Source organism: Anolis sagrei, chromosome 3 (assembly GCF_037176765.1).
Source record: "Anolis sagrei isolate rAnoSag1 chromosome 3, rAnoSag1.mat, whole genome shotgun sequence".
Classification (NCBI taxonomy): Eukaryota; Metazoa; Chordata; class Lepidosauria; order Squamata; family Dactyloidae; genus Anolis; species Anolis sagrei.
In genome coordinates, this window is record NC_090023.1 from 155,025,873 (window position 1) to 155,051,199 (window position 25,327).

At 39.3% G+C, this 25,327-nt stretch overlaps 2 protein-coding genes across 2 annotated transcripts in view; both read left to right on the forward strand.

Annotated features, from left to right (window-relative positions):
- Positions 1-25,327, forward strand: part of LOC132771266 (uncharacterized) — a 54,885-nt gene that overhangs the window by 18,700 nt on the left and 10,858 nt on the right. The window contains exon 6 of the mRNA XM_067466252.1: positions 24,525-24,710. Within this exon, the coding sequence (XP_067322353.1) occupies positions 24,525-24,710 (186 nt within the window). The remainder of the gene's footprint in view (positions 1-24,524; positions 24,711-25,327) is intronic.
- On the forward strand, positions 4,409-15,642 carry LOC132771272 (pulmonary surfactant-associated protein D-like). The gene is made up of 5 exons (XM_067466977.1): positions 4,409-4,686; positions 6,284-6,459; positions 7,447-7,527; positions 12,430-12,513; positions 13,705-15,642. Exons 2-5 carry the CDS (start codon positions 6,303-6,305, stop codon positions 14,076-14,078), a joined length of 696 nt encoding a protein of 231 aa, XP_067323078.1. The 5' UTR covers positions 4,409-4,686; positions 6,284-6,302; the 3' UTR covers positions 14,079-15,642.

Genomic DNA, 25,327 nt, shown 5'->3' on the forward strand with positions numbered 1-25,327 from the left:
CTGCCTCCTATAGAATTCTGGGATTTGTAGTTTAGTGAGGTTGTTAAAGACTTCTCCCTAAACCTCAAACCCCATAATTTTGCAGGAGGCAGAAACCGTATTTAAAGTGGATTCATTCTCTAGTGTGATGAGGTCCCCTAGGGTCACTTTTGATGGCAACTGCAAAATTGGAATCTTCAAAATTCAAGTATCTTCAGTAACACACTCATGTACATCAGTGCTGCATTCTGAATAATTGGCTAGAACATGAATGCTGTAAATATAGATTATCTATGCTTAAGAATATTTTATTGACGAAGCTATCTTTGGTTGACATTAAATCAGCGTACACTATTTTCAATTGATATCATCTGATTGCCTCTCCACAACCTAGTGATCCTGCCTTTCTCTACCGGCATTGCTATCTTATGTAATCATCTTCAGACAATGTCTTTTGATATGATTTAGGGATTATGATTTTAATTGGAAAGAAGCTCTTGTAGGAATTAATTATGACAAATACATTTCTCTTTTGATACCGTTATACTTAAATAATCTTACCTTTACAAACAAAAGGATGGCCAGATGCAAGGGAGGAGAGAGCTTTTGTACCCATTAAGTAAAATTGGAATTGCTATAACTGTTGCTTTTTTCTTTTTTTTATTAAAAAAACGGGAACCCCATCCTCTGTTGCATATGTCAATTCTACTAATGAATAAAAAAGAAAATAACCACATTTTCTCTTCAATGAGGCCTACTTGTGGATATCACCTATGACACATTGACACTGACACTTAATTTGGGCTGCTCCAACACTCGCAATGCTCGATTGGCCCAAATATGTGTCCCCACAGGGTCTCCCCCAGTTGGTGCAGAGGTGTGAGGGAGCTCCAATCACCCAGCAGTGTTGAAAATGATTTGGCACCAGAGAACAGCCACCCTAACCCTCCACTTCACAGTGGGCTCTGACTGTGACCTAGGACTTACCTTTTTCTCTTTGCTTGCCCTGTCATCAGCCAGAGTAAGGAGACACTGATGGAGAGAAGAGTAGGGAAAAGAGTAAATGTTCCCTCCTTTCCCAATGCTCCTCAATATCCCAGCTGACATCAGGTCAAGCAAGGGGAACAGGTAGGTCCCATGTAATGGCACAGACTGGTGCAACACGGAATATAGGAAGAAGTGAAATAGCAGGGAGAAGGTTTGAGGAAAAGAGACCAAAGAGAGTACCTGAGGTATGTAAAAGCACGGTTTATTCTCTGTTGGTGCCAACTGGATATGGACCCTGCTGGCATTCCAAAAAACAGAGTGCTGAACAAAAGAATTGCCTTAGTTTATATACTCTTTAAAATAATTTGCATGCATCATACAAGCATCTCAATATGCATCACAAAATTCCATATTCAATAGCATATTTTAACTTCAACACCTTTAATTTTCCATTAAGCACCTTTATCTAAAGAGCTGCTTATTAGGCTTGTTTGATAAAAAAAAATAGGTTCCAAACTCATTTCGGATTCGATTCTAAAGTCAATTCCAATTTTCACAGGAAAAAAAGTTCAAAACCTTTTGAAACTTCCAAGACTTCCGAATCCTTCCTTAATGGTTTGAAAGTGTTATTTCCTGTTTCATTGGGTGGTCTTTACTTTGAAAATAGTTGTTTTACACCAGAAAAAGGGGGGGGGGAATAAAGGGAGCAAAGGCACCTACTGGGTTTAAAAATCCTATGTAGGCTCCAAAGGGGAAATGAGGGGAGCAAAGGCACCCATTGGATTTTAAAATGCTATGCAGGCTCCAAGGGAGAAAGGGGAGAGCAAAGGCACCCACTGGGTTTTAAAACACTGAATCATTTTCCGACTCACTTACCGCTTCATTAAAGAAATGGCGGAAAAAGCTTCAGAAGGGCAAAGGGACTTCCGGTTTCCTTAAAAAGTTCGAAATCGCTTCAAAAAGCAAATCTTTTTGAATTTATTCCGAATTAAGAACATTCCGACTGAACCTAACCATGTCTACTGCTTATTAGTGTACTATCCTGTAACTCATAGCACCAGAATGTCTGCTGATAGCAAGAACTTCCATCCATCTTAAGATAAGTCCATCCTGAAGAAGGCTCATGATAGCAAGGCTCATTCATCTTACGATAAGATCTGCTTGGTATTGGGGAAACAAATGAAGGATGACATTTCATAACTTATCACAATCATCACTGGATATTCTTCAAGTGCCCACTATACAAAAACAAAGACTTCACACTCCAGATTAAGAAGCACTAGAGCAAAACTAAAGGTTCAGACAACACATTGTTATGGTTTTCCACATCTTTTTATATGTTGCCAAGTGGAAAGAGATAACATGTTTTTCCTTCCTGAGTGTTAAGCTACTAAGAATGAATATTTCATTTCCCCAACTCATTCAGAAAGTTTAGATTACAACCAGTCACCTTTTGGAACATTTTGTTCAATATTTTATATCTGGATCAAATACACATCTGATGATTTCCCCACATCATGCAGAATGGTTCCTGTTTGAGCAAAGTACTTATCCATCTCCTATTGTTTATTGTTATACTATTACCTCTAGCCAAAGATACACCCGGAACTTTACTCAGCAGGTGTTCATATTTGAATTCCTTTGAGACCTCTTGTTATTTAAATCTTCACCTTCCTTCTTGCAAGATGTTTCCAATATGTGAGTCTATCAGTGGCACTTATGTTTAACCATAGAAAGAGACACGCACTGGGAATAATGCAGACTTCCAAATGTTCATGGACTTCAAGTCCCAGAAGCCTGCGTCAGCTTAGTCAAATGATGACAAATACCAATATCTGGAAAGCTGCATTATTCCCAACCTGCTATAAATTCATAACTAGATGGCCCCCTTTTTCAAAGTAATGTTTTGAGACTCTTCCCCTCCCCAACATAATTGTTTGAAAATTAGGAAACTCTAAACCTAATTTTACATTACCTTGATGACATGGGAGCCACAGTGGTGCAATGAGTTAAACCCTTGTGCTGGCTGAACTGCTGACCTGAAGACCTGAAGATCGGCGGTTCAAATCTGCGAGATGGGGTGAGGTACTATCTGTCAGCCCCAGCTTCCCATGCAGGGACATGAGGGAAGCCTCCTACGAGACAGTAACACATCCAGGCATCCCCTGGGCAATGTGGGAGCTGCAGTGGTTCAATGGATTAACCCCCCCCCCACACACACACACACACCAAATCCCCTGGCATTTCATTTTCATGCACCAGGGGGGGCTCCAGGACCACCTTAAAAGCAGTCTGGTAAGTTTTTTAAAAAAATTAAGGATAGTTTTTGGTGCTTGGGAAGAGAGAGTGGGCTCCATCTCTCAACTTTGGGCTCCAGGAGCCCAGAAGGTGTGAGATGACAATGGGGGTGAGTCCCCACAGGTCCAATACCCCATTAGATCCAGGCTTTTCAGAAGGTCTGGATCTAATGGGAATATCTAATTAATTTGCAACAAAGTAGGGAAACCAAATTAATTTGCTTTTGCCAGAGGTATTGTTTGGGCACATCAGTTAAAAGAGTGACAGGACCCTCCTTTTTGAGCCTCTCTGGAAGGGCCCTGACAAGAATTAAAACTGGTTCCTAAGCTTCAGATTCTTAAAAAAAAACAAATAAGAAACTGCAAAACTGGAAAGGAAAGGAAAGTAGAGCGATAAAGATAATAAAAGCTAATGCTTTGGGTAAATTTAACCAGGAGGAAGGATTAAATAATATTATTTGGATTGGCTATTTAAATATTTTGATGATGTCAGAGAGAGAAGGGAGTATCAAGCTTTAGTGCTAGAAATTATCATGAAAAAGGCTCATGGCTTACAATTATTAACTACTACCCATTTAACTTAAGGTGATTTAGTTACATACATCTTTATGACTGTAATTGCCATCTGTCTAGGAAGGGAGGGTGTTCATTGTACTCAGTAGGGCTTGCTTCCAATAAATGTTTGTTGTTCATTTGTTCCGTCGCTTCCGATTCTTTGGGACCTCATGAATGAGCCCACGCCAAAGCTCCCTGTTGATCGTCACCACCCCCAGCTCCTTCAAGGTCAATCTAGTCACTTCAAGGATGCCATCCATCCATCTTGCCCTTGGTCGACCCCTCTTCCTTCTTAAATAGAACTGTACTTACAGTAAAACTGTGAAATATAGAATGCAGTGCTACTGTTCCAACATTAAAATATATCTACAATACAAATTTACACATTGGCTTTGTTTGTATCTTATGGATTTCTTTCCCCAAAGAATATTATGCTATTTAGGGAATAAACATGCATGGTATTTTTAAAACTTAAATGATATTATATAAATACAGTCTTTGTACTGTGATAAGTCAATAAGTATATGCTTTCAATGAAAAGTGAAAAGCTTGAATGCTCTTAGCTTCCCACCCACACAATTGTTTCTTTGTGTTTAGGTTTGTCTCATCAGCCAGGTATATTCTAAGGCAGTAACCCGGATGCCACAGTCTTGTTGAAAAGTTTTACTGGAAAGCAATAGACTTGCTCAGGAGAATTATGACCAGAATATTTATCTTTAAACAAACTTCAGTTCTGTTTACATAATCTAAAGCTTATAAATGGCAAGTGGAATATATTTGCTAATTATTTCCTTCAGACTTCTGTGGAACATTGGAAACAGTGACCAACTGTAACAAGACGACTGGATCCTGGAAAGAACTTCAGCAGGTAGAAATGTTTTATATACATTATATATGTAGGATAATAATTATTTTTGAGTATAAATAAATTGTCTAGAACAACATTGGCTTATTTTGATTGATTAATGTAATGGCTGTAAAGGGAAGTAGAAGAGAATTCTCCACATTATAGGAGACTGAGAGTATTTCTTGCTCTTTATGCTCTTTCAGTACTACCATGTACACAGCATAATGAATCAGTAGACTCACTCATAAATGCCTCTTACTGTACACTGTTCAATATTTCTACTTCCCTTCTAAGGCTGGATACACACTGCCATAAAATCCAGTATCTGATCCCAGATTATCTGCTTTGAACTTAGGGCCCGTCCAGACAGCCCCTTTATTTCGGAAACTTCCACAATAAAAAAGGGGCCTTTCTAGATGACGTTTTGGGCAGTCCTGCATTAATTAGGCACAAGCCAGGAAAACCCTGGTTTGTGTCGACTTAATTTGTTAGTAGATTTATTCTGTGCCTTAATTTGGTAAATCCAGTACTTCTGGGTCTGGACTGCAGAATACTGCAGTCCAGACACCATTCCCACAATTTACCAGGCTAAATAAGACTGGTAAACTGTGGGATTACCCCTTAGAAAAGTAGTAAAAACTTACCTATCCTCCATTAAAAACCTCGGCAAGCTCTCCCGGCGCATAGAAATGATGCACCGGGAGAGGGGAGGAGAGGAAGGAAAATCGCTTCCCCCCACTCGCTCTCCTGGCACGTCATTTCTATGCACCAGGAAAGCTTGCCAAGGCTTCTAATGTAGGATAGGTAAATTTTTACTACTTTTCTAAGAGGTCTGGGGGCTTGGGGGGGAGGGAGGGCCTCTGGACATACTCTTGGGATAGTCCCAAGAGAGCATCTGGACACCCACGCAAGAAAGCATGCTCTTTCTGGTTTGGGTGTGGACACCCCCCCCCCCCACAAACATCCGCATTTTTAACGCAAATGTTTGTGGGATCAAGGGCTATCAGGAATCGCCCTACATTATAGGAGACTATACTGTCATATAATCCAGTTCAAAGCAATGTTTACCATATATATGTTGTGCTCCACCCTGAGTCCCCTGTGGGGTGAGAAGAGTGGAATATAAATGTTTTAAATAAATAAATAATCTGAGATTGGAAACTGGATTTTATGGCAGTATACAAGGGGCCTAAGATTGCAAGCTAGTCCTGGTATAGAGACAGCATTCCTGCATTAACTTAAGTGTTCCTAGAAAATAAATCATATGTACAAATTGGCAATAGTATTCACTCACTGAAAGAAGAGCATGTATACACTCAGGTTCTTTCTACACTGCCATATAATCCAGATTATCAGTGGATTATCCACATTATCTACTTGAACTGGATGATGTGAGTCTACATTGCCATATAATTCAGTTCAAATAATCTGGATTTTATATGGCAGTGTATTAGGGGGCCTCAGAGACCTTTTATGGAGATACACTAATTATAACTTGCTAATTAGGGTAGAAATTAACTGTATGGGGTTTTTATTTTCTACTGACAACATCAGTTGCAAGACACATCTCCAGTGTGAGGGCTCGTCTAATTTTTTATGTTCCTTTATTTTGATCCAGATCATACATCTAAACCATCATGATACTTCTAATTCTTTCTTCGCTGGTCCTAGTTGTACCAGCACAAAAACCCACAAGCTCACCTGCACACCGTGTTCTTCCAGGATGGTTTCCAAATGCTTGTACATTAGTTATATGTGCTCCACCAGAGAGAGACTCCAAAGATGGAAAGCAAGGTACTAAACTTTTCAAGGAGTCTGTTGACTCCTACTTCTCTGTTTACTAGGGTGAGAATTGGCAAGCTTTGTATTATCTTGGTCCACCCTGGTCTTCCATAACTGATCCTAGAGCCAGAACAACCTACATTTTTCAAGGGCAAGATCTGTAAGAAAGATGGCATCATCTATAATGGAGATAGACCCATGTTCTCAGGGCTCTGTCATGAAGTCATCCTAGTACACTCACCTTATATCACAGGATCTGATCAAAGTTGTCTGTTTGAACTGGATGATATGAATCTCCACTACCAGATATTCTTGTTTCATATCCTCGGATATAGGGCAGCATAGAAGGGGACTAAGTCCCACTATAGATTTATTCCTGAATATACCCACAGAATGTATGTATATTCAGAAATATTTGAATGCCAATGACCCCTTACTGTCTGTACAAATTTCTCGGGATGTACATATAACAGTGTACCGAGCTATAAGACAATGAACTATGTTTCTGAACTTTTTCCTGATTGAATATAATAAATGTATTGAAATAGAAACTGAAGCTGATTCTATCTCTTTCCTTGACTCAAGGTTAGTGGCACCCACATATTGGCCCTGTTAACCTGGGAGTTTATTGAATACCTGGTTTCTCACATGTCAAGGATCCAAGAGTAATTATAAATGCAAGTGGGAGCAACCTGAGTGTCAAGGGACCTTGGGTGAATAATACCTGACCACTGGTCTGGCTTCAGGGAGGGGGATGCAAACATACCCATTAGGAATATTTCCAAAGAACTTTGAGCTACATTTCTTGAAAAGAAATATTTAAAATGTTTTAAAAGTACATGTAGCTATTGTTCTTTTAAAAAATTTCTATTGGGACATAGAGACAGCATTTTGATGGAAGGATTTAAAGTATTACAGCATAAGAAATCTCACATGTTTGACCAGACATTTTTGATAAAATATGTTCATCTCTATAGGAGTATTTCCCCCCTCTCTTAGAATTACCAAGAATCCAAGAACTGTGGGGTCCACCAGCACCACCCTCCAAACCAGGATCAAAAGGAGATGATAATCTTCCAGGCAAGTATACACTATCATCATTGATCTAGTAGCAATAGTAGAAGTAATAATAGTAGCAGTGATATTGCTAGGCATTGCACAAAAGATAAATTCATATGGCCACAGATGTCAGAGCTAATGAGGAGTGAGTCTTAACATCTTATTTCTTTTTATTATATACAAATAAGTAAGGTTGTCACGTATCTGGGATGCACTTGTAGGTATTTCCCATCTGGATCTCATCCATCTTTCCCAATAAAGTCATTACTAATGAATTAGACTAACAACAGAAAATTTTAGTTCTCCACAGAACACAACACAACACACAAGATGGCAGCTGCCCAGATAGAAATATTTCAACTTAGCTAGAAAAGCAACATAGCAGCAGGGATGTAAAAATATTTGAAATTTGTCTCACATTTGACTTTGTTTAAAAAGCTATAAACCGTAGTAGTGAAACAGTCTCTGTGTTTGCAATTTTGAGAGTTTTTATGTGAAACAGGTCCTTGTTGAATTTTTTTTTTGCTAATAAAGGAATTCTGAAAAGAGAAAATCATTTAAAAGTAAGCAAAGACTCCAGTAAACTTGCCCAGTAGTGACAAAACCTTTGAGATGGTAAGTTAAGCAGATGCCATTTTAACCCAATTAGAAAAAAAGTTCAGTACTGTTACGACCTTATCATAAAGCTCCGCTTTCCCAAGTGTCTGGGGAGGAATGAGGGAGAAGCAAGGAGAATCTGTCACCCCTCACACAGCTCCCTTTCTGTGATGTTTTCCTCATCATATGGGGAAAGTGTCACCATTGCAGGGAGACCTGCCATGTTGCTGTTGCGGGTGGTGGTGGTCTATGCTAGTAGTCACACAATGTTATGTGATGTCCAGCATCGGCCTCCATGAGGTTAATGCATTCCAGGATGTTAAAATCACACCATCTAATGAGATAGTTAGACTGGATCTACGCAGCCCTATATCCTAGGATTTGATCCCAGATTATCTGATTATCCCAGATTATCTGACATTGTAGATTTATATAATCCAATTCAAAGCAGATAATCTGTAATCAGATCCTGGGATATAAGGCAATATAAACCCAGCCTCACTTCCCAACAAAGGGCATCAACTGGACCTACTATTTCCATCTTGACCACACTCTGATTTTACTTGGCTATAGAGGGGACTTGGTTTAAAAAAGGGAATTTTCAGAGATGTTCCCAATGCCCATATATCAAGAGTTACTACCATATCGGCCTATTTCTGCAGTAGGCCTATGTTTACAGAAAATGCTGATTGTTTGAGAAATCAGTGCTCCAAAAAAGAAGTTACTATTCAAGAATAACTATATCCGGACAAAACCAGCTAGCTGTTGGCTAGATAGAACCCCCAAGTTTCCGAGTCACTCTGGAGCCATGTTTGCAACAGACTAACAGATAAGATACAGTCATGGGCAGAGAACAATAGACCATAGTTGTGCCATTGCTAGGATCCCGCGTGTGCTATAATGTCAATCAAAATCATAAACAACTAATGAACAACTACATAGCTAGCTTAGACCAATGAAATGATTTGTCTTTGGGACAAGACAAATAGTAAATTCCATTTACTATAAATGCTCTGCAGCCCCATTGGGGGTTGCGACAAACCCTTTGATTGCATCCCTGTATGCTTGTTTGTTGTTATTGCTATGGCCATGCAATAAATAGGTTTTTTTGCAATTTAAAAGATTCAACTTTTATGGTGTCCATCCTTGCCCTCCCTATTAGAAAGGGGGCTTCTGCCTTTTTGGGAAATATTTTGGTTTCTTTGCCCCTACAGATACATGGCCCCATTTGTAAAATGTTGCAGGACATGTAATATTTATAAAATACAATTACAAGACTGCTTTAGTTCCATTTCCAAACAATGTGAGAATTACTTTAATTCAGCATTGGAAAAAATCAACATTTGCTTTATGCAACAGTGGACTGGCCAAGAACAATAAGATCAAACATTCCTTTTATCCACAAGGTAAACCTTGCTTAACCAGCTTTTCTTGACAGAAAGACCACAGGACAGAACATCTATTGTTTCAGCTCTGAAATACCCTTCTGTCTCAGCAAGAGAATGTTTACTTTGCTTGTTATGTACAATAAAAATTTCCTTGTTCTGTACAATAAAAATGTGTCATATATCCACATAATGCCAGATATCCCAACCTCGTAATGTGAGTGAGAGAAAGCAGGAACAAATGCATTACATACCAAATGGAGGGGCTAGAGTGCCTGTCTGTCTTTCGTGAGCCTGGCTGTGCCTGCTCTTCCTGCTCTTGTCTTTCCAGGCTGAGTCAAGTAGAATGCTGAGTTGATTCCATGCCAACTGCTGTTCATTTGGAACTCAAATTGCAGCAACTGATGTAACCTGAAGAGAAGGAGGGAAAGGGGAGAAGAAGGGGGAGACTGGGACATTATAAATGCAACAGAAAAAGCGCAATGGAAAGGGATTAGTTGAAATAATCAATTCCAAATTTGGACGTTTGGAGGTGTGCACGTGTGTTACCTGGGAACACTGTTTAGAGATCTGAGTTAACTGGATCTTACAAACAAACTACTGAATTGGTTAGCTGTTACATTAGTTCACAGGTAGCGACAAGGACATTGCTCTCTCCAAATAAGGATTGAGGCCAACCAAATATCAATTTATTTCATTAGCCATATTTCTAGCATTGCAGAGGGTGAGACATTGAGACTCACTCTCAATCAGAACTTTTACTTTTGCTGTGTTTATTTTTCCTTGGTGCTGAATTGAAAATTTAAGTTACTGCAATTCTAGAAATTTAAGGGAATGAATGAAAATATTATGAAAGCATGCCCTCATTCTGTCACACAAATAGCTGGACCACTTTATTATTTAGATTTATCACATATACATTCATATGAACTTTAGAATAAAAATCATCTCCAGTATATCATCAGTACCCTTAAACTGATATAATAATTTCACAGTGTAGTTTTGTACAAAGGCAGTATATTTAACATAACAACCAAAATGTAAAATAGTAAAGACATTTGGCTGTTTGTAATGGCTGAAGTGATTCTTATGATATTTCCGTATCTAGCTCACATAGCCAGACCCCAAAACTGTGGGAAAACTGGAATATACACTCACATGTGATGAGATTGTGAAAAATACAAATGTTTCATAAAAGGAAATGGAGGAACTATTAGAGATAAAAATATATTGGAAGAAGACACATTTTCCCCCATAAAAATGAAGGCAAAGGGGAATCTAAAGAATGAGAGGGATTCATAAATTACATGTTATATGCAATCAAAGCCTCATTTGCTTTAGGCTGAAAGGACCAAAAGAAATGGAACAGCCCTGGGACAAAACATTACAGACTCAAAACAAATTTATTACAAAAATTTATAAAAAAGTATTAGAATGGGAGACCGAAAAAGAAAGGATAAAGGACTGTATGGTAAAATGGGCGGCCAATTTTGGCCACACAATTAGCTTGGACAACTGGGAAAAATGTGGACAAGGAAAATAAAGCTTATTTATTTGTATGACATCCAGGAAAACTGGTATAAAATGTTCTTCCGCTGGTTCTTCCACTGGTAAACTCTCAAAATGTTATAAAAATACTAATGGAAAATGTTGGAAATGCGAGAAAGAAAAAGGGACGTTCCACCATATGTGGTGGAGCTGTGAAATAGCTAAAAAGTATTGGAAGGAGTTACACAATCCAACCCAAACAATTCTAAAAACAAAATTTCAATTCAAATCAAAAGATTTCCTTTTGGGCATAATAGATCTAGGCTGGGACAGAAATAAAGAGGCGCTATTCAATTATCTAATATCAGCAACTAGAATAGTTTATGCACATTATTGGAGAGGAAAAGAAACCCCTAGTTGAATAGAATGGCTAAACAAAATGATAGAAATAAGTCATTTAGATAGCTTGACACAACAACTTAGACATAAACAAAGTAAAATAATAGTAGATTGGAGTTCGTTAACTAAATTTATGGAAGAAAAAAATGGAAATTTGGATATGAATGTTATGGGGAGAATAGATTTCCTCCCCATAAACCTTGAATAAGAAGAGGATTAAGTATACAAGAAGTGTGAACTGGAGAAGACACAACCCAGAAATGAAAAGACAGGAAGACAAAGCCATACCCCCTCCCCCCCCCCACTCCCCAACCCCCATCATCCTTCCCCTGTTACCATCTACTCCTTTTTTTTGAACTACCCCTTTTTATTAACCTCCCTTTTCCACCCCACAACCTTCAACCCACTACTGTTACCTCCCCCCCCCCATTACATTCCCCTCTTTTTCCCCCATTGATTTTTTTATGTAATCTTTCAATAAAGATATTTTTTAAAAAGAAATAGGACACAAAAACATGGTATAAATATTTAGCTGACTACCTCCTCCAAAACTACATTAACAAAAGTTACTACAGGATAGGCCAAATCAGAAAGTCATGGGAGGCAAAATGGAAAGCCTTTATTTACAGAATAAGGGTGGAAAATAAATATAAGGAATTAAACAAGATTATCCTCATGATCAAATAATTGTAATAACTACAGCAAAAAAATGTAAACTGTTCCTGGGGAGGGGAGAGAGAAAGAGGAGAAATAATGTAACATGTGTTACTAATGCAAAATGTTTTGAATGTTTGTAAAATTTTGTGTAGTACTATTCACAGTAATTTTGAAAATAAAAAAGGGAAAATGATATTTCCATATTTTTGTTGGTTTTTTTTTTAAAAAAGGACAGCTCATCACTGGATGCTGTGGGTAGGTGCACTGGAACTGGAACAGTGTGTTCCATTAACTATAAAACACATTTCCTAGACATTGTTAGCTATGGTGATTTTTTTTAAGTTGCTTAAAGAATTTCATTAGATCTGAAAATGTGATGTAACTTTTTCTCGTTCAGAACTTGAGTCTCTTAAAACAGAAATGAAGAATTTGCAGATACAACTGGATATTTTAAAAGCTACCATCACTAAAACTCAGAAAGGTAAGAAGGACAAAGTATGGTTTTATTTGGTCCAAAGTGTCTTACATCATTAAATTTTGGTTTAGTTTCAAAGTCACTTGTTTATACCCAATTACATTTGGCAGTTTAATAAAAACAAAAAGAACATTTTGATTAAACAAAAAATATAAGAAATTTAGGCATTGGCAGCTATAAGCATTTTCAATCCTCGCCATGTTCACAAGAACAGAACATAGTTTGAAAAGTTTCTCACAATCAAGAATTCTTTTTGGTGACTTTTAGTGGCACTACAAGCTACCTATCCCAGGCCCCTTCCACACTGTTAAATAAAATCTCACATTTTCTGCTTTGAATTGGAATATATGGCAGTGTGGACTCAGATAACTTAGTTTAAGATAGATATTGTGGGATTTTCTGTCTTGATATTCTAGGTTATATGGCTGTGTGGAAGGGTCCCCAGGAACTTCACTCATGGTGGTTAAAGTGGTATCAAAGCACAGCAACTGTATTGTGTGAAAGAGACTATTGACAAATGGCCCAAAATAACCTCAATCACCTAATATTTATGAACTAACAAGGAAATGTGTGTGTTTGTCTCATTGGGAGTTGTAGTTTGGGGAAAATAAATCTTGAGTATTGGGAGTTGTAGTTGCTGGGATTTATAGTTCACATACAATCAAAGAGCATTCTGAATCCCACAAACTACAATATTGGGGCAAACTTCCCACTCAGAACCCCCATGACCAACAGAAAATACTTAAGGCCATCCAGTCCAGGGCAAGAGAACGTAATCAAAGCCCTCCTGACAAAGAGCCATCCAGCCATAGTTATAGATAGATAGATATGATTCACACACAGAGAGAGAGATAGTGTCCAGATTATCTGCTTTGAACAGGATTATATGAGTCTACACTGCCATATAATCCAGTTGAAAACAGATAATCTGAATTTTATATGGCAGTGTAAGGGGCCTAAAAGAGAATTCTACCTTGATAGAATTGTTCTAAGACAATAATCAAAATAAATGTCCATAAATGGATTAACCTTGTCCTGTTTATTTTTTCAGTGCAGTTCTGCCATAAAGACCCCTTAAAGTTTACTTACTGAGATCCTTTCCCCTTACCACTGAAATCCAAAATCCTACCATTCTCCTCACTGCATGTATAAGCAATGCATATGATTTTAAAGCTCTGCAAATCTGTTTTCTCCTAGCTATCCTTGCCCCCAATGGTGTGATTGTGGCTGAAAAAATATTCAAAACAGACGGCTCCAGGGGTGATTTTGATGCTGCACAAGCCCACTGTGTGCACATGGGTGGGACTCTGGCTGTGCCAAGGAATGCTGCAGAGAACAGCGCCCTCCAGCAAATAGTGACATGGCATAACGCAAGAGCAGTTCTTGGAATCAGCGACAGGGCAACAGAAGGCAAGTTTGAGGATCTCAATGGCCAAGTCATTGAATACTCAAATTGGGCACCAGGAGAACCAAATGATGTTGGCAATGAAGACTGTGCAGAAATGCATCCGGATGGCAAGTGGCATGATAGAGGTTGTGCACTTGAGTGGTTAGTCATCTGTGAATTCTGAAAACTTGATTTTGTCTTTTCACAAAAAGAAAAGAAAAAGAAGATTATAGAAACGTACAATTTGTTTTGCTTATATAAGTTTTCTCAGGAAGATGCAGTTTATTTTGATTATATTTTGAGTAAGTTAAACACATGCTTCCAGCATCTATATAGTAGGTTTTCTCTGAATACAGAAGTTGACACTGATGAGGTATAGATAAATTGATAGCATTCTGATCAACATCTCTTGCTTATTGTTTTTATATTGTTACCCAGTTCTCATTATTCCAGTCCTATAGCTTTTTAAATGCATTCACTTGAGCATTGAAAACTTTGAGACAGCTACAGAAGGACACAATTCATCTGACAATGGAGTAGAGAGACCATCACTCGATACAAAAGATCCTGACTGCAAGCTATTTTTTAAAAAATCCTGTTCTCTGCTTAAATACTTGTTGTTGTTCATTTGTTCAGTCGTCTCCGACTCTTCGTGACCTCATGGACCAGCCCACGCCAGAGCTCCCTGTCGGCCGTCACCACCCCCAGCTCCTTCAAGGTCAGTCCAGTCACTTCAAGGATGCGATCCATCCATCTTTCCCTTGGTCGGCCCCTCTTCCTTTTACCTTCCAAAGGCTTTAGAATAGTCAATGAAACAGAAATAGATGTTTTTTCTGAAACTTAAATTTTCTGAAGCTTAAATACTAGTGAAGTGCATTGTTATTGTTTTTTTCTTCACGTCCTTGGGTTTCAGCTTTTCATAAACTACAATGCAATATATTCTTAAAGGCAGCTAACTGGAAATGATCCACTATAAAGAAAACCTGATTCCCTGTAAATTGTCCTCATTTGGCAAGAATAAAGCTGATTAATCCTCTGTCATCCCACTTTTCCTGCTGCTTTGTAAAAAATTACATTTTTTCAAGTTTTTTTTTCACTTACCCCTTTGAACTAGCTTTTATGAATTGTTGAACCACAAGACCACAGGTGAACAAAAATATTTGTGATGTAACCTCCAAATCAGGGCTAATTAAGCATCGAATTTATTTTTAATAATACTAATAGGTCAATGCTTTGAATAATCTACTTAAATATTTCAGTCATCTTTAGTTACTGGAGTAAAAATATTCCGAATTAATTTTTTGCATATTAAATATGAAAGCAACTTTTTTCTTATTCACACAAATAATTGCATACATTCCCACAACTATCACTAAGTATCCTTCTCACATTTGCAGGATATTCTACCAAATATTTTCTCCTGAGTTTTCTCTCTCTCTCCTTTGTTCAGACATAAAGGTGCAAATGTGCTTGCTTGCTTGATTGCTTATGTTTTGTTGACATGTTTTTCCTCATTCTAAGGCACTTTGAGTCCGCTTATAGAGAGAAAAAAGTGGGGTAATAACAATAATAACATTTGTGACTACAATTACTTTACTATCTATATTCTTTTACTATATATATAACTCCAAAATGATGTGAATTCCTGTGCACTTTCTACCCCTCTGCTTCCTTCCAACAGACTATCCCTAACTGTCAAAATATAACTGCCATACTGGATAATAAAATGATGGGGTCATTTGACATGAGCATGGTTTGTTGGTCTTAGTGTTGGTTGGGATCACATCCTGGGGAAAATGGTGATTCATAAATAATAAAGCTATCAGGCTTTGAATTTCCATTCAGTCATGAAAACCCATTGGGTGACTTTGGGCAAGTCACATTCTCTCAGCCTTGAAAAGGGCAGTGGTACATCTCCTTTGAATAAATCTTGCCAAGAAAACCCTGCATTAGGGTCACTATAAATCAGTCAACTTGAAAGTAAGTAATAGCAGCAACATTCAACATGTTGCCTTGATTTTCAATGCATACAATCAGGATCTCTTGTAACACACACTTTGGGGATCTATCAGTGTTCCCTAGGAGCCCCCGGTGGGGCAGTGCGCCTTCTCTGTGGTGGCCCCCCGGCTGTGGTGGCCCCTCCGGCTTGTTTATTATGCACTGTCATTTATGTTTAATTGCACTTGATGTTTTTGCTTTATCAATGTATGTATTTTGTTTCGGCATCAAATTGTGCCGATTGTGTATACCGCCCTGAGCTGCCTTCGGGCTGAAATGGGTGGGATAGAAATAATGCAAATAAATAATAAATAAACCCCTGTGCCGGCAGGACTGAAGACCAACATGTTGCAGGTTTGAATCCAGGGAGAGACGGATGAGCTCCCTCTATCAACTCTAGCTCCTCATGCGGGGGCATGAAAGAAGCCTCCCACAAGGATGATAAAAACATCAAATCTTCTGGGCGTCCCCTGGGCAACATCCTTGCAGATGGCCAATTCTCTCAAACCAGAAGATACTTGTAGTTTCTCAAGTCGCTCCTGACATGACAAAAAAGTGTTCCCTAACAGTGTTTCAAACCCACAGATCTCCAGAGTTTATTGGTAGCATCAGCAGCAGCCTGTGTGATACAAGACTGGGCCATCCTTCATCCCACCATGTGGAACAATGTGTGTGTGCAGTTATAATGGAGAGTATTATCCTGTTCCGAGTGTTGAAGAATGATTCAACTACAAGATGGAAGTGGCAAAAAATGAGAGTGGAAGTGCCATTTTATAAATTGTCTCTAGCATGAAAAACAAAACATCCCTACAAAGGCTAATAAAATACTGTTTTGTATGGAAAACAAGTGGAGAGCAATTCTTCATTTTTCATGAATGTTGAACCTATTACTACAATTGATTTGCAGTACAGACAACACTCCTCATTTTCAAGGTTCCACACTCACAACTTTGATTATTCATGAGAACATTCACGCGGCAGTCCCATCTTCAGGAGGTGATAAAAGGCAAGGGATTGCCAACCCAGCTTCCAAAGAGTCACATCCAGTTTCCAAAGAAGGTGCTGCCATGTGAACACTGTGGGAAAGGAGCTGTTCAGAAGGCAGGCACAATGCTGGCAGTGATACACACACTACTCATTGTATACCAGGATGCTTGTTTGTAAAACTATTGAACTTCCTTCTCTGTTGTTTGTCTGCAAAACATGGACTGCCTACAAATGTCATTCTCATTCTCTGGAACAATTCCATCAGCATTGCCTTCGAAAAATCCAGGAAATTTTTTGGGAAGACATAAAGACAAACAAACATCAGCATTCTGGAAGATGCAAAGACCACCAGCATTGAAGCAATGATCATCTTCCATCAACTTCGTTGGACTGGTGACATTGTCCAAATGCCCAAACACTGTCTCCCAGAACAGTTACATTATTAGGTTCTTGTGGGTTTTTTCGGGCTATAGGGCCATGTTCTAGAGGCATTTCTCCTGATGTTTCGCCTGCATCTATGGCAAGCATCCTCAGAGGTAGTCAGACCTCACTACCTCTGAGGATGCTTGCCATAGATGCAGGCGAAACGTCAGGAGAAATGCCTCTAGAACATGGCCCTATAGCCCGAAAAAACCCACAAGAACCTAGTGATTCCAGCCATGAAAGCCTTCGACAGTTACATTATTCTCAGCTCAAGAATGGAAAATGGGATGTTGGTGGACAGCAAAAGAGATTAACCACCTCATCACATTTATCTTTGGCTCCATTCTAGGACACTTCCAGGACAGAGCCAGGATGGAGCCAGTTAGAGCCCATCACATGTTACAGGGCTACTTCTGGTGGGAGGCTTCCCATGTTGTTATTCCATAGGACGGGACCAGCATGGAGGGAAGCTGAACAGTGATGCTTCCCTCTGTGGGATGAGGAGAGCATCGGTGCAGGTGATGCGTGGCATGGGTTGATGGTTTCCCATGCAGTCCACTGGATTTGACTTGCTGCCCACTGTCCCCACTGTAACCCTGCTTGAGAACCTAATTGTGATAAGGTCCTTAGAAATGGACTTAAAGCGAATCTTCAAAAATGTGGCATAAACACCAAAAACTGGTAATCCCTGGCCCTCAAGTGCTCTAACTGGATTTCGAAGAGGCACAAAGAAAGGGCAAATGGGAGAAATGTGTCAAGAAGAAAGCACATGACGTAAACCCTTTTTGGTTCTGCCTTCCGTCTGGAAATTCATGTCCCCATTGTAATAGACTATGTGGACGCAGAATAGGTCTACAGTCACTTGCAGACCCACTGTCAAGATTGTACCTCTGGAAGACAGTCACAATGGATTAGCTGTGATGATGTGTCTGTTCAACCTGGCGAAAGGAATGACAGCTCGGAATAAGATACTTATTTTCAGATGTAATATATCTACAAATATCAGGTGTGGGAATAAATAGGGTGGTACTTTCATCAGGATCTTTCTGAGACTTTTGAAAAAATCTAAACAAGATTGTCTTTAAGTTGGTGTTAAGGTCAATCCAATGTTAAATTTGAATGAGGCAAAAAGTGGTGTATACATATTTATAAGTGTCTTTTTTTAGTTTGCAATCCCAAACTCTTGTTGCCATTGATATAAACCAAAGGCCTAAGAGAGATAGTTATCCATGATCGACTCTTGGTTGTATGAATGAACCAAATTTATCTCTTTTTCTAAAAGAAAAGTGGTGTAGAAAGTGGTGTATAAATCTTTATAAGTGTCTTTATCTGGATTGTTTTTAATTACTAGGGCCATAATATAGTATTTAAAAAACTCATCCAGGAACAAGGGAGTCAAGAATTAACTTTCACCCTGTTGCTCCATAATGTGGCTGACATCCCAGGCAGAGAGAAAAAGTGACACTCAGCATCACATGACACAGAAGTAAATAGTAGCATAAATAGCAAAGGGCAGCCTTTTAACAGTTTATTTGGGTCAAACTCTAGAACACAAAATATTGTGAGGGACTTATAACATCTGAATCTGATCAAACAAAAGCAATTACAGGTAAGTCATGATTAAGACACCTTGACTATTTCAAAATATTGACATGCTTTAAATCGTTATGTTCAAGGGTAGCTATAAACTGATATTTATGTTGTATTTTGCTTATAATGGAATTACTTCTCATTCCTTTTTTCCTAGGAATTCTCCAAAACTCCAATTTTTCTTAAAATTCAGCTGTAGTGACAGATACATTATGTGTATGTCTCTTTCAATCACCTGTTGATTTCTGGCAACCTCATGGATTTTCTAGTGTTTTCTTAGGTAAATACTCGTCATAGGTGCTTTTGCAGTTCTTTTTTCTGAAATATAGCCTATAGTCTTGATATTTGTTGTTAATCTCTCATTTAAGTTCTAGCCAGGGCTAATTTTCAGAGATCAGACAGGATCAAGTGCCTTTGAGATATTTAGGCATTGTAGATACAGTGTTCCTATGACTTCCTTTTTGGAGGTGAAAGAGGCTAGGGGATAAAAAAAGGAATTGAACTATGCAAGAAGTACTAAGACTTCTAAAACATAATACTAAACCATGCAAATGTGAGTACATCAATAGGTAGCACTCCGGTGGGAAGGTCACAGCACGCCATGCAGTCATGCCAACCACATGACCTTGGAGGTGTCTATGGATAACGCCGATTCTTTGGCTTAGAAATGGAGATGAGCACCAACCCCCAGAGTCGGACACGCCTGGACTTAATGTCAGGGGAAAACTTTTACCTTTACCTACTAAGACTAAGGATGGATGGGAGGGAATCGTGATCTTTAATAGGAAAAAACCAAATTTAGGAGAAAATTTAGAAAACACCACAGGCCCTCTTGAGTAAGGGCTGCTGTAGTGGAGGGTCCTTCCCAGCAAGAATTGTGCTAAATCCGATTTTCCCCTTTTGAAAAGGTTGAAAGCAGCAACAGATATTTATTCACAATCTGGCCAGAAGGGATACATGTAAGGCTAGCACCAAAAATACATACATAAGATGAATACAGAAGTGTAAGATTTTATACACTTGACAGCTATTCAAACTTCCCACTCTGCTAGCTCCCCTGATTGGCCAGAAGGAGGGCTAGCTTTGATCTGCACTCCCATTGGGTGCTGTTTTGATGATGTTGCCATCTCTGGGTGGGAATTCCCTGGATGAGGGAAGGTGATTGATGTTGCACTCCAACCAGAATTCACCTTGCACTCAAGACCACCCAGGAATCCCAAAAGTGGCAATAAAACAGTTTAATAAGAAAACTACATATAAAAAGGAAAAGTCACCATAAGAAATAAGAAAGGCAAAATCCAATAGGTAATGGGAAAAATAGTCAACAAGTAATAAGCCAGTCCAAACTGGCAATATTGTTTTAATTGCCCTAATGTTGGTTGAGGAAGAAGTTTCCTGGGGCAGGTGACAGTGAGGTGCCATGAGACAAAAGATCATTATTTGCTTCAATCAAGCTTTGGGTGCCAGACAAAGGCATTTGGTATGTATGTACACTTGGAGTTCCGGCTTCCATGGTCAGCTCAATGGAAGCGATAAGCTTGGCGAGTATGGGCTGTTATCTGATCTGGCAAAGGAAGCTGCCTGTTATCCAGCATGTGAACACAATGGATCTTTATTGCCACTTTTGTCTGGGGACTTGCCCATCCCAGATGTCTCAGAAAATTCCTGTTAGGTTAGCAAGGGGCGATAGCTAATGCTCCGTTAGTGTGCACATATTTATTCAGATATGGATAGGCATATAAGTATAGATATATGAGAGAAAACATATGAGAAAATAGAGGGCATGGGATAAAAGTATATAAAAATGGACAAGCTGGTGTGGAAATGATACGTTTATCAAAGAAAAAAAGATTGAGCATGCTGTGCATGAGATTTTCTGCTGCAGACTGTTCGCATTCCCAGGCAAACTATAAATCTTTTGGGGTGGGGGGTGCTGTGTTCGACAGCACTATGGGCTAGTAGGATTTCTGAAGACAAGCACAAAAGGATCTATGGTAAATTAAAAACTCTTTAATGTATAAATTCTTCTATTTTCTGGCTGAAAGAATTGCTATGTTGAGTGTTAAGAATGAAAAGAACGTTATATTATACTGATACGAGCTGTGCTGGTACGGCTGTACCAGGAGCTCCAACTTTATTTTCTTTCTGTTATCTGTTTGCAGTCATAGGGCAGGCCACCTGTCCATCATAATTAAGCTTTGGTTCTGCCCCTTGTTCAGGGCTCTGGCAGGGAAAGGAGCCATTTTTTGGGCAGTCTCACATAAGGAAACTAAACTATAGGATGTAGACCAGCTCGTCTCATAGAAAAGCTTCTTTTCTCAAGAACATCCAGGGAAACAGAAACAGAAATTTCAGAGAAAAGGTCCCAAGGCTCTGGCTGAAAGCTCACAGCCTCTCAGCCTCGCAGCAATCAGAGGGAAAACAGCCCTGAAGTTTTCAAAGAATTCTCGGAGGGAGGGCAGCATTACAGATCCACTGAACTCCAGCTGAAATATCTACAAGTAGGTCTACTCGATACCCAGATGCATTTGGAATCGGTAATAGGACCCACACCGATGAGGCATAGATAGTAAACAGCCTGGGAGAGGTTAAATAGGGTTTTTTTCTTACAGAGAAAGTACAGTTAATCAAAGTCAGGTACCAGTCCATTGAGGACTAGACTAAGAAAGCCTTGAAGTGTTGTTTGAACCATTGAAGATTTGTTGTTTGTTCTATAATAAAGACTTTGTTGTATCATTAAAGACCATCACTTCAGAAAAATCCCTGAGAATCTCTCTTTGAGGCCTCCTGGCTTCTCGCTGGGCTTAAAGTATACGTCCTATAGAAAAGACAGCTGTTACAGGCCCAGCGCACGACAGAACACGAGCTATGCTCAATAAATATGACTTCCTACTATACTTTTAGGTAGAGAGGTCCCTTCTGCCATAGTCCAAATAACAGGCCAGGTAGAAGGAATGTTCTCCCATCTTGGGGGAAGACAGGTCTTCTTTTTAAAAGTAAAAACTGGAACTTTTATATGAAATGTCCCCCATCCCACCCATTTCCTGAAAGGGAAGGAAATGATCTTGTTGCAGTCAAAACAGCAACCCACGCTTAAAGATCTTGTTTACTCCTGATAAATGGGAGATCTTTTGAATTTGGCAAAGATGGGTACACTGGTACTTGTCTGCATTTGATTGGCTTTGTCCCATGTGGCAACTCCACTGTATGCGCAGAGGACCAATCAAGAGTTATTAGAAGACAAAGCAGTAACAAACAAAGGTCATGTCCCTATCTGCCCTTTGCACAAAGAACCTTTTTCTACACTCATCACTTCAAGCACGTAGAGATTTTTCCTTTTACCCATAGAACAAGATTGAAATTAGAAATAGGAAGAAATCTAGGCAGAGGGGAAAACACACAAGGAACTTTTCCGGAGGGACAAGGCAAAGCAAGAAGGAAGATCTCCAGAGAGGCAAACAAAAGCAGAGAGATCCGAGAAAAGAAGAAAGAATCCCTGCATTTCTTTAGAAAACTCAAAGTTTCCTTCTTCCAGAACCTGCTTCAATGTATTCCTGAAACAGTACTCTAACACACGAACTTTGTTAACAGAGCATCTATTGTATTTTGATGAGAAAGCAAACAGACTTTGTAGATAAGATCTCAAAGCGTCTTTGTAACTGTGACAATTATTACAGAGAAATAGCAAGGATGTACATTTACTTCACCAACATTTTCTGGAGGAAGTGCATTGCTACTGTGCCCTTTGCTCGATAGTCTGAAGGAGCCGAGATGTGAAACGTTATAGACAGGCTAGATATTATGATATAAAGACTGAAAGCCAAGTGAGATATGTAGTGGGTTTCCTAAAAAACCTGGCTCTCTCATTAGCTGACATAACATCATTTCAGGCAACAGAGTTGGAATATCCTAAAGTACAGCAAATTCTTGGTTATTTGGTGTCTTGTTAATATAATTTTACTACCAGGATTGTGGAAAGTGCTTGCAATTTTTTTTCCCTAGTATACCAAAAGAACCTGGCAGGCTTTGCATAACTTCTTGAGTTGGTGTGCTGGTACAGCTGTACCAGAAGCTCCCACTTTATTTGCCTTGTATTAAGTGTTTGCTTGCAGCCCAGGGCTTGGGATTCTACAGAAGGGTGGCTTCCTGTTAAAGTTTGCGGTTATAGGGCAGGCCCCCTGTCCATCATCGTTAAGTTTGGTTCCGCCCCCTGTTCAGGACAATTGGGAAGGGAAGGGAGCCATTTTTTAGTTAGTCTCAGCAAAGGAAGTCAATGTACAGGATGTGTACAGACTTTCTCCTGTACAAAGGCTTCAACCCTTAAGACCTCCTGGGAGAGAACAGTCTTAAGAGCATCTAAAGATTCCCAAAAGTTCCCAGGGAAACAGCCTTACAGCCCCGAGGAATTTCAGAGGGAATAACAGCTTTAAACATCAAGAACTCCAGCTAAGTGACTACAGGCCTACTGGTAGGTCCATTCGGTTTTGAGACGCAGTTCAGCCCGTAGTGGATTCACATCAGTTAGGTTTAGGATCACAATTAACCTGAGAGAAGTTTGGAAAGGGATTTTCCTTTAGGGTAAAAGCAACAGTTAGAAGCCACCAGTTGCACAAAGCCTGGAAGCATTTGTTTAATCTTTTGAAGACAAAAGAAGCTTCTGTTAATTGTTCACCAATAAAAGACTTTGTTATAGTTTACAAGCCCTCTAGAGACTGTTTATGGCGAAAATCCTTACGAATTTCTCTTCGGGCCCCCTGGCTTCCCGCTGGGCTAAAGTTGCACGTCCTGATTTAAAAGCAATTAGTTTCAAGCCCAGTGCGCGACAGAACAGTTGGGTACCTGGGGACATCTTTTGCTGCTCTTCCTGAGGCAATAAAATCACTTCCACTACCTCTAACTGTAATGCAGAAACAAAAGAAACTTGAAACGGTCGGATGGCAAAATGACAAAGGTCTAGTTCATAATGCAAGCAATACAATCCCTGAACAGTGTGCCTTAAATCTCTACTTGCTTCCTTTCTGTTCTCTTACTGGTCTCTATATGAGAAAAGTCTTTACTTGCTTCACTTAACATGGTATGTAGCAAAAGTGGGTAACCTCAATACTTAGCAATTTTATTCTCTCTTGTTTCCAGGCAATATTCTTCATTAGAAATATTGTCAGTGTTGTCTGGTTCTCAAGCCATTTGTGAATTATAGGAGCTACAATGAAATAGATACTAACCAGGTTTGAATGTGGAATTAACTCTTTCAAGCATCTTCCAAGTAGATCCAACAAAAATTCCATGAGGAGGGGAGAAATACTAGCTCTGCTCCCTCCAATGCTGTCTCCATCCCTTTCTCTACTGGAAGATGAATGCTGTAAAGCAGTGTTCCTCAACTGTTCTAATGCTGTGACCCCCTTAATACATTCCTAAAACAACAACAACACAAAGGCTTTTATGTACATTTGTACTGCAAATTAACCGTCAGTTTCAACTGATTAATGGCTCCACACATTCCTTGGCCTTATCTACTCTTCTCACAGAAAGTATTCTGATGGGGTTCCTGGGAACATCTCTGACTTCTGCAGCACATTTTAAGAAGTCAACTGTGCCACTATCCTGTTGTTTTCTAGGAAGAACTATTACTGAGCAATGTACTTGCAAGCTTTTTGCATTGTTTTGCTGAGCATAATCATGGTAAAGACAACTGATCCTGACCAGAGCAGATGTGAAGATAAAATGAATACTTGCATTATCCGTGATGGAATCCCTGGTGCCAATGGATTACCAGGCAGAGATGGGTTCCCAGGGCCTAAAGGTGAAAAAGGAGAACAAGGTACTGTCCTACTATTAATACACTAGTAATACACTGGGTTGATGTTGTTGACTGTGATTATAGGAGTCATCACATATAGACTCTTATATTTTTATTTATTTATTTATTTATTTATTTATTTATTTATTTATTTATTTATTATTTAAACTTATATGCCGCCACTCCCCTGGGGCTCGGAGCGGCTTACAAGAATAGCTAAAATCTAACAAAGTTTAAAAGCAATTTAAAACAATTTAAAAACAACAGTATCAAACATTAAAAGCCTGTCGGAACAGGTATGTCTTACATGCCCTGCGGAAAGCTGGTAAGTCCCACAGGGCACGAACTTCAGGTGGCAGAGTATTCCAGACTGATGGCGCCATTGCTGTGAAGGCTCTGCGTCTGGTTGCCGTTAGACGCAAGGTCTTGACACTGGGGACTTCCAATAGATCTTGGTCCTCAGAACGGAGGGATCTCTGGGGTTGGTAGGGGGTGAGACGATCCCTCAGATACATTGGCCCCAGACCATGCAAGGCCTTAAAGGTGAGTACCATCACTTTGAAAGTGATCCGGTGCTCAATTGGTAACCAATGCAGCTGTAGTAAGATTGGTGTTATGTGGCATCTCATCGGAATTCC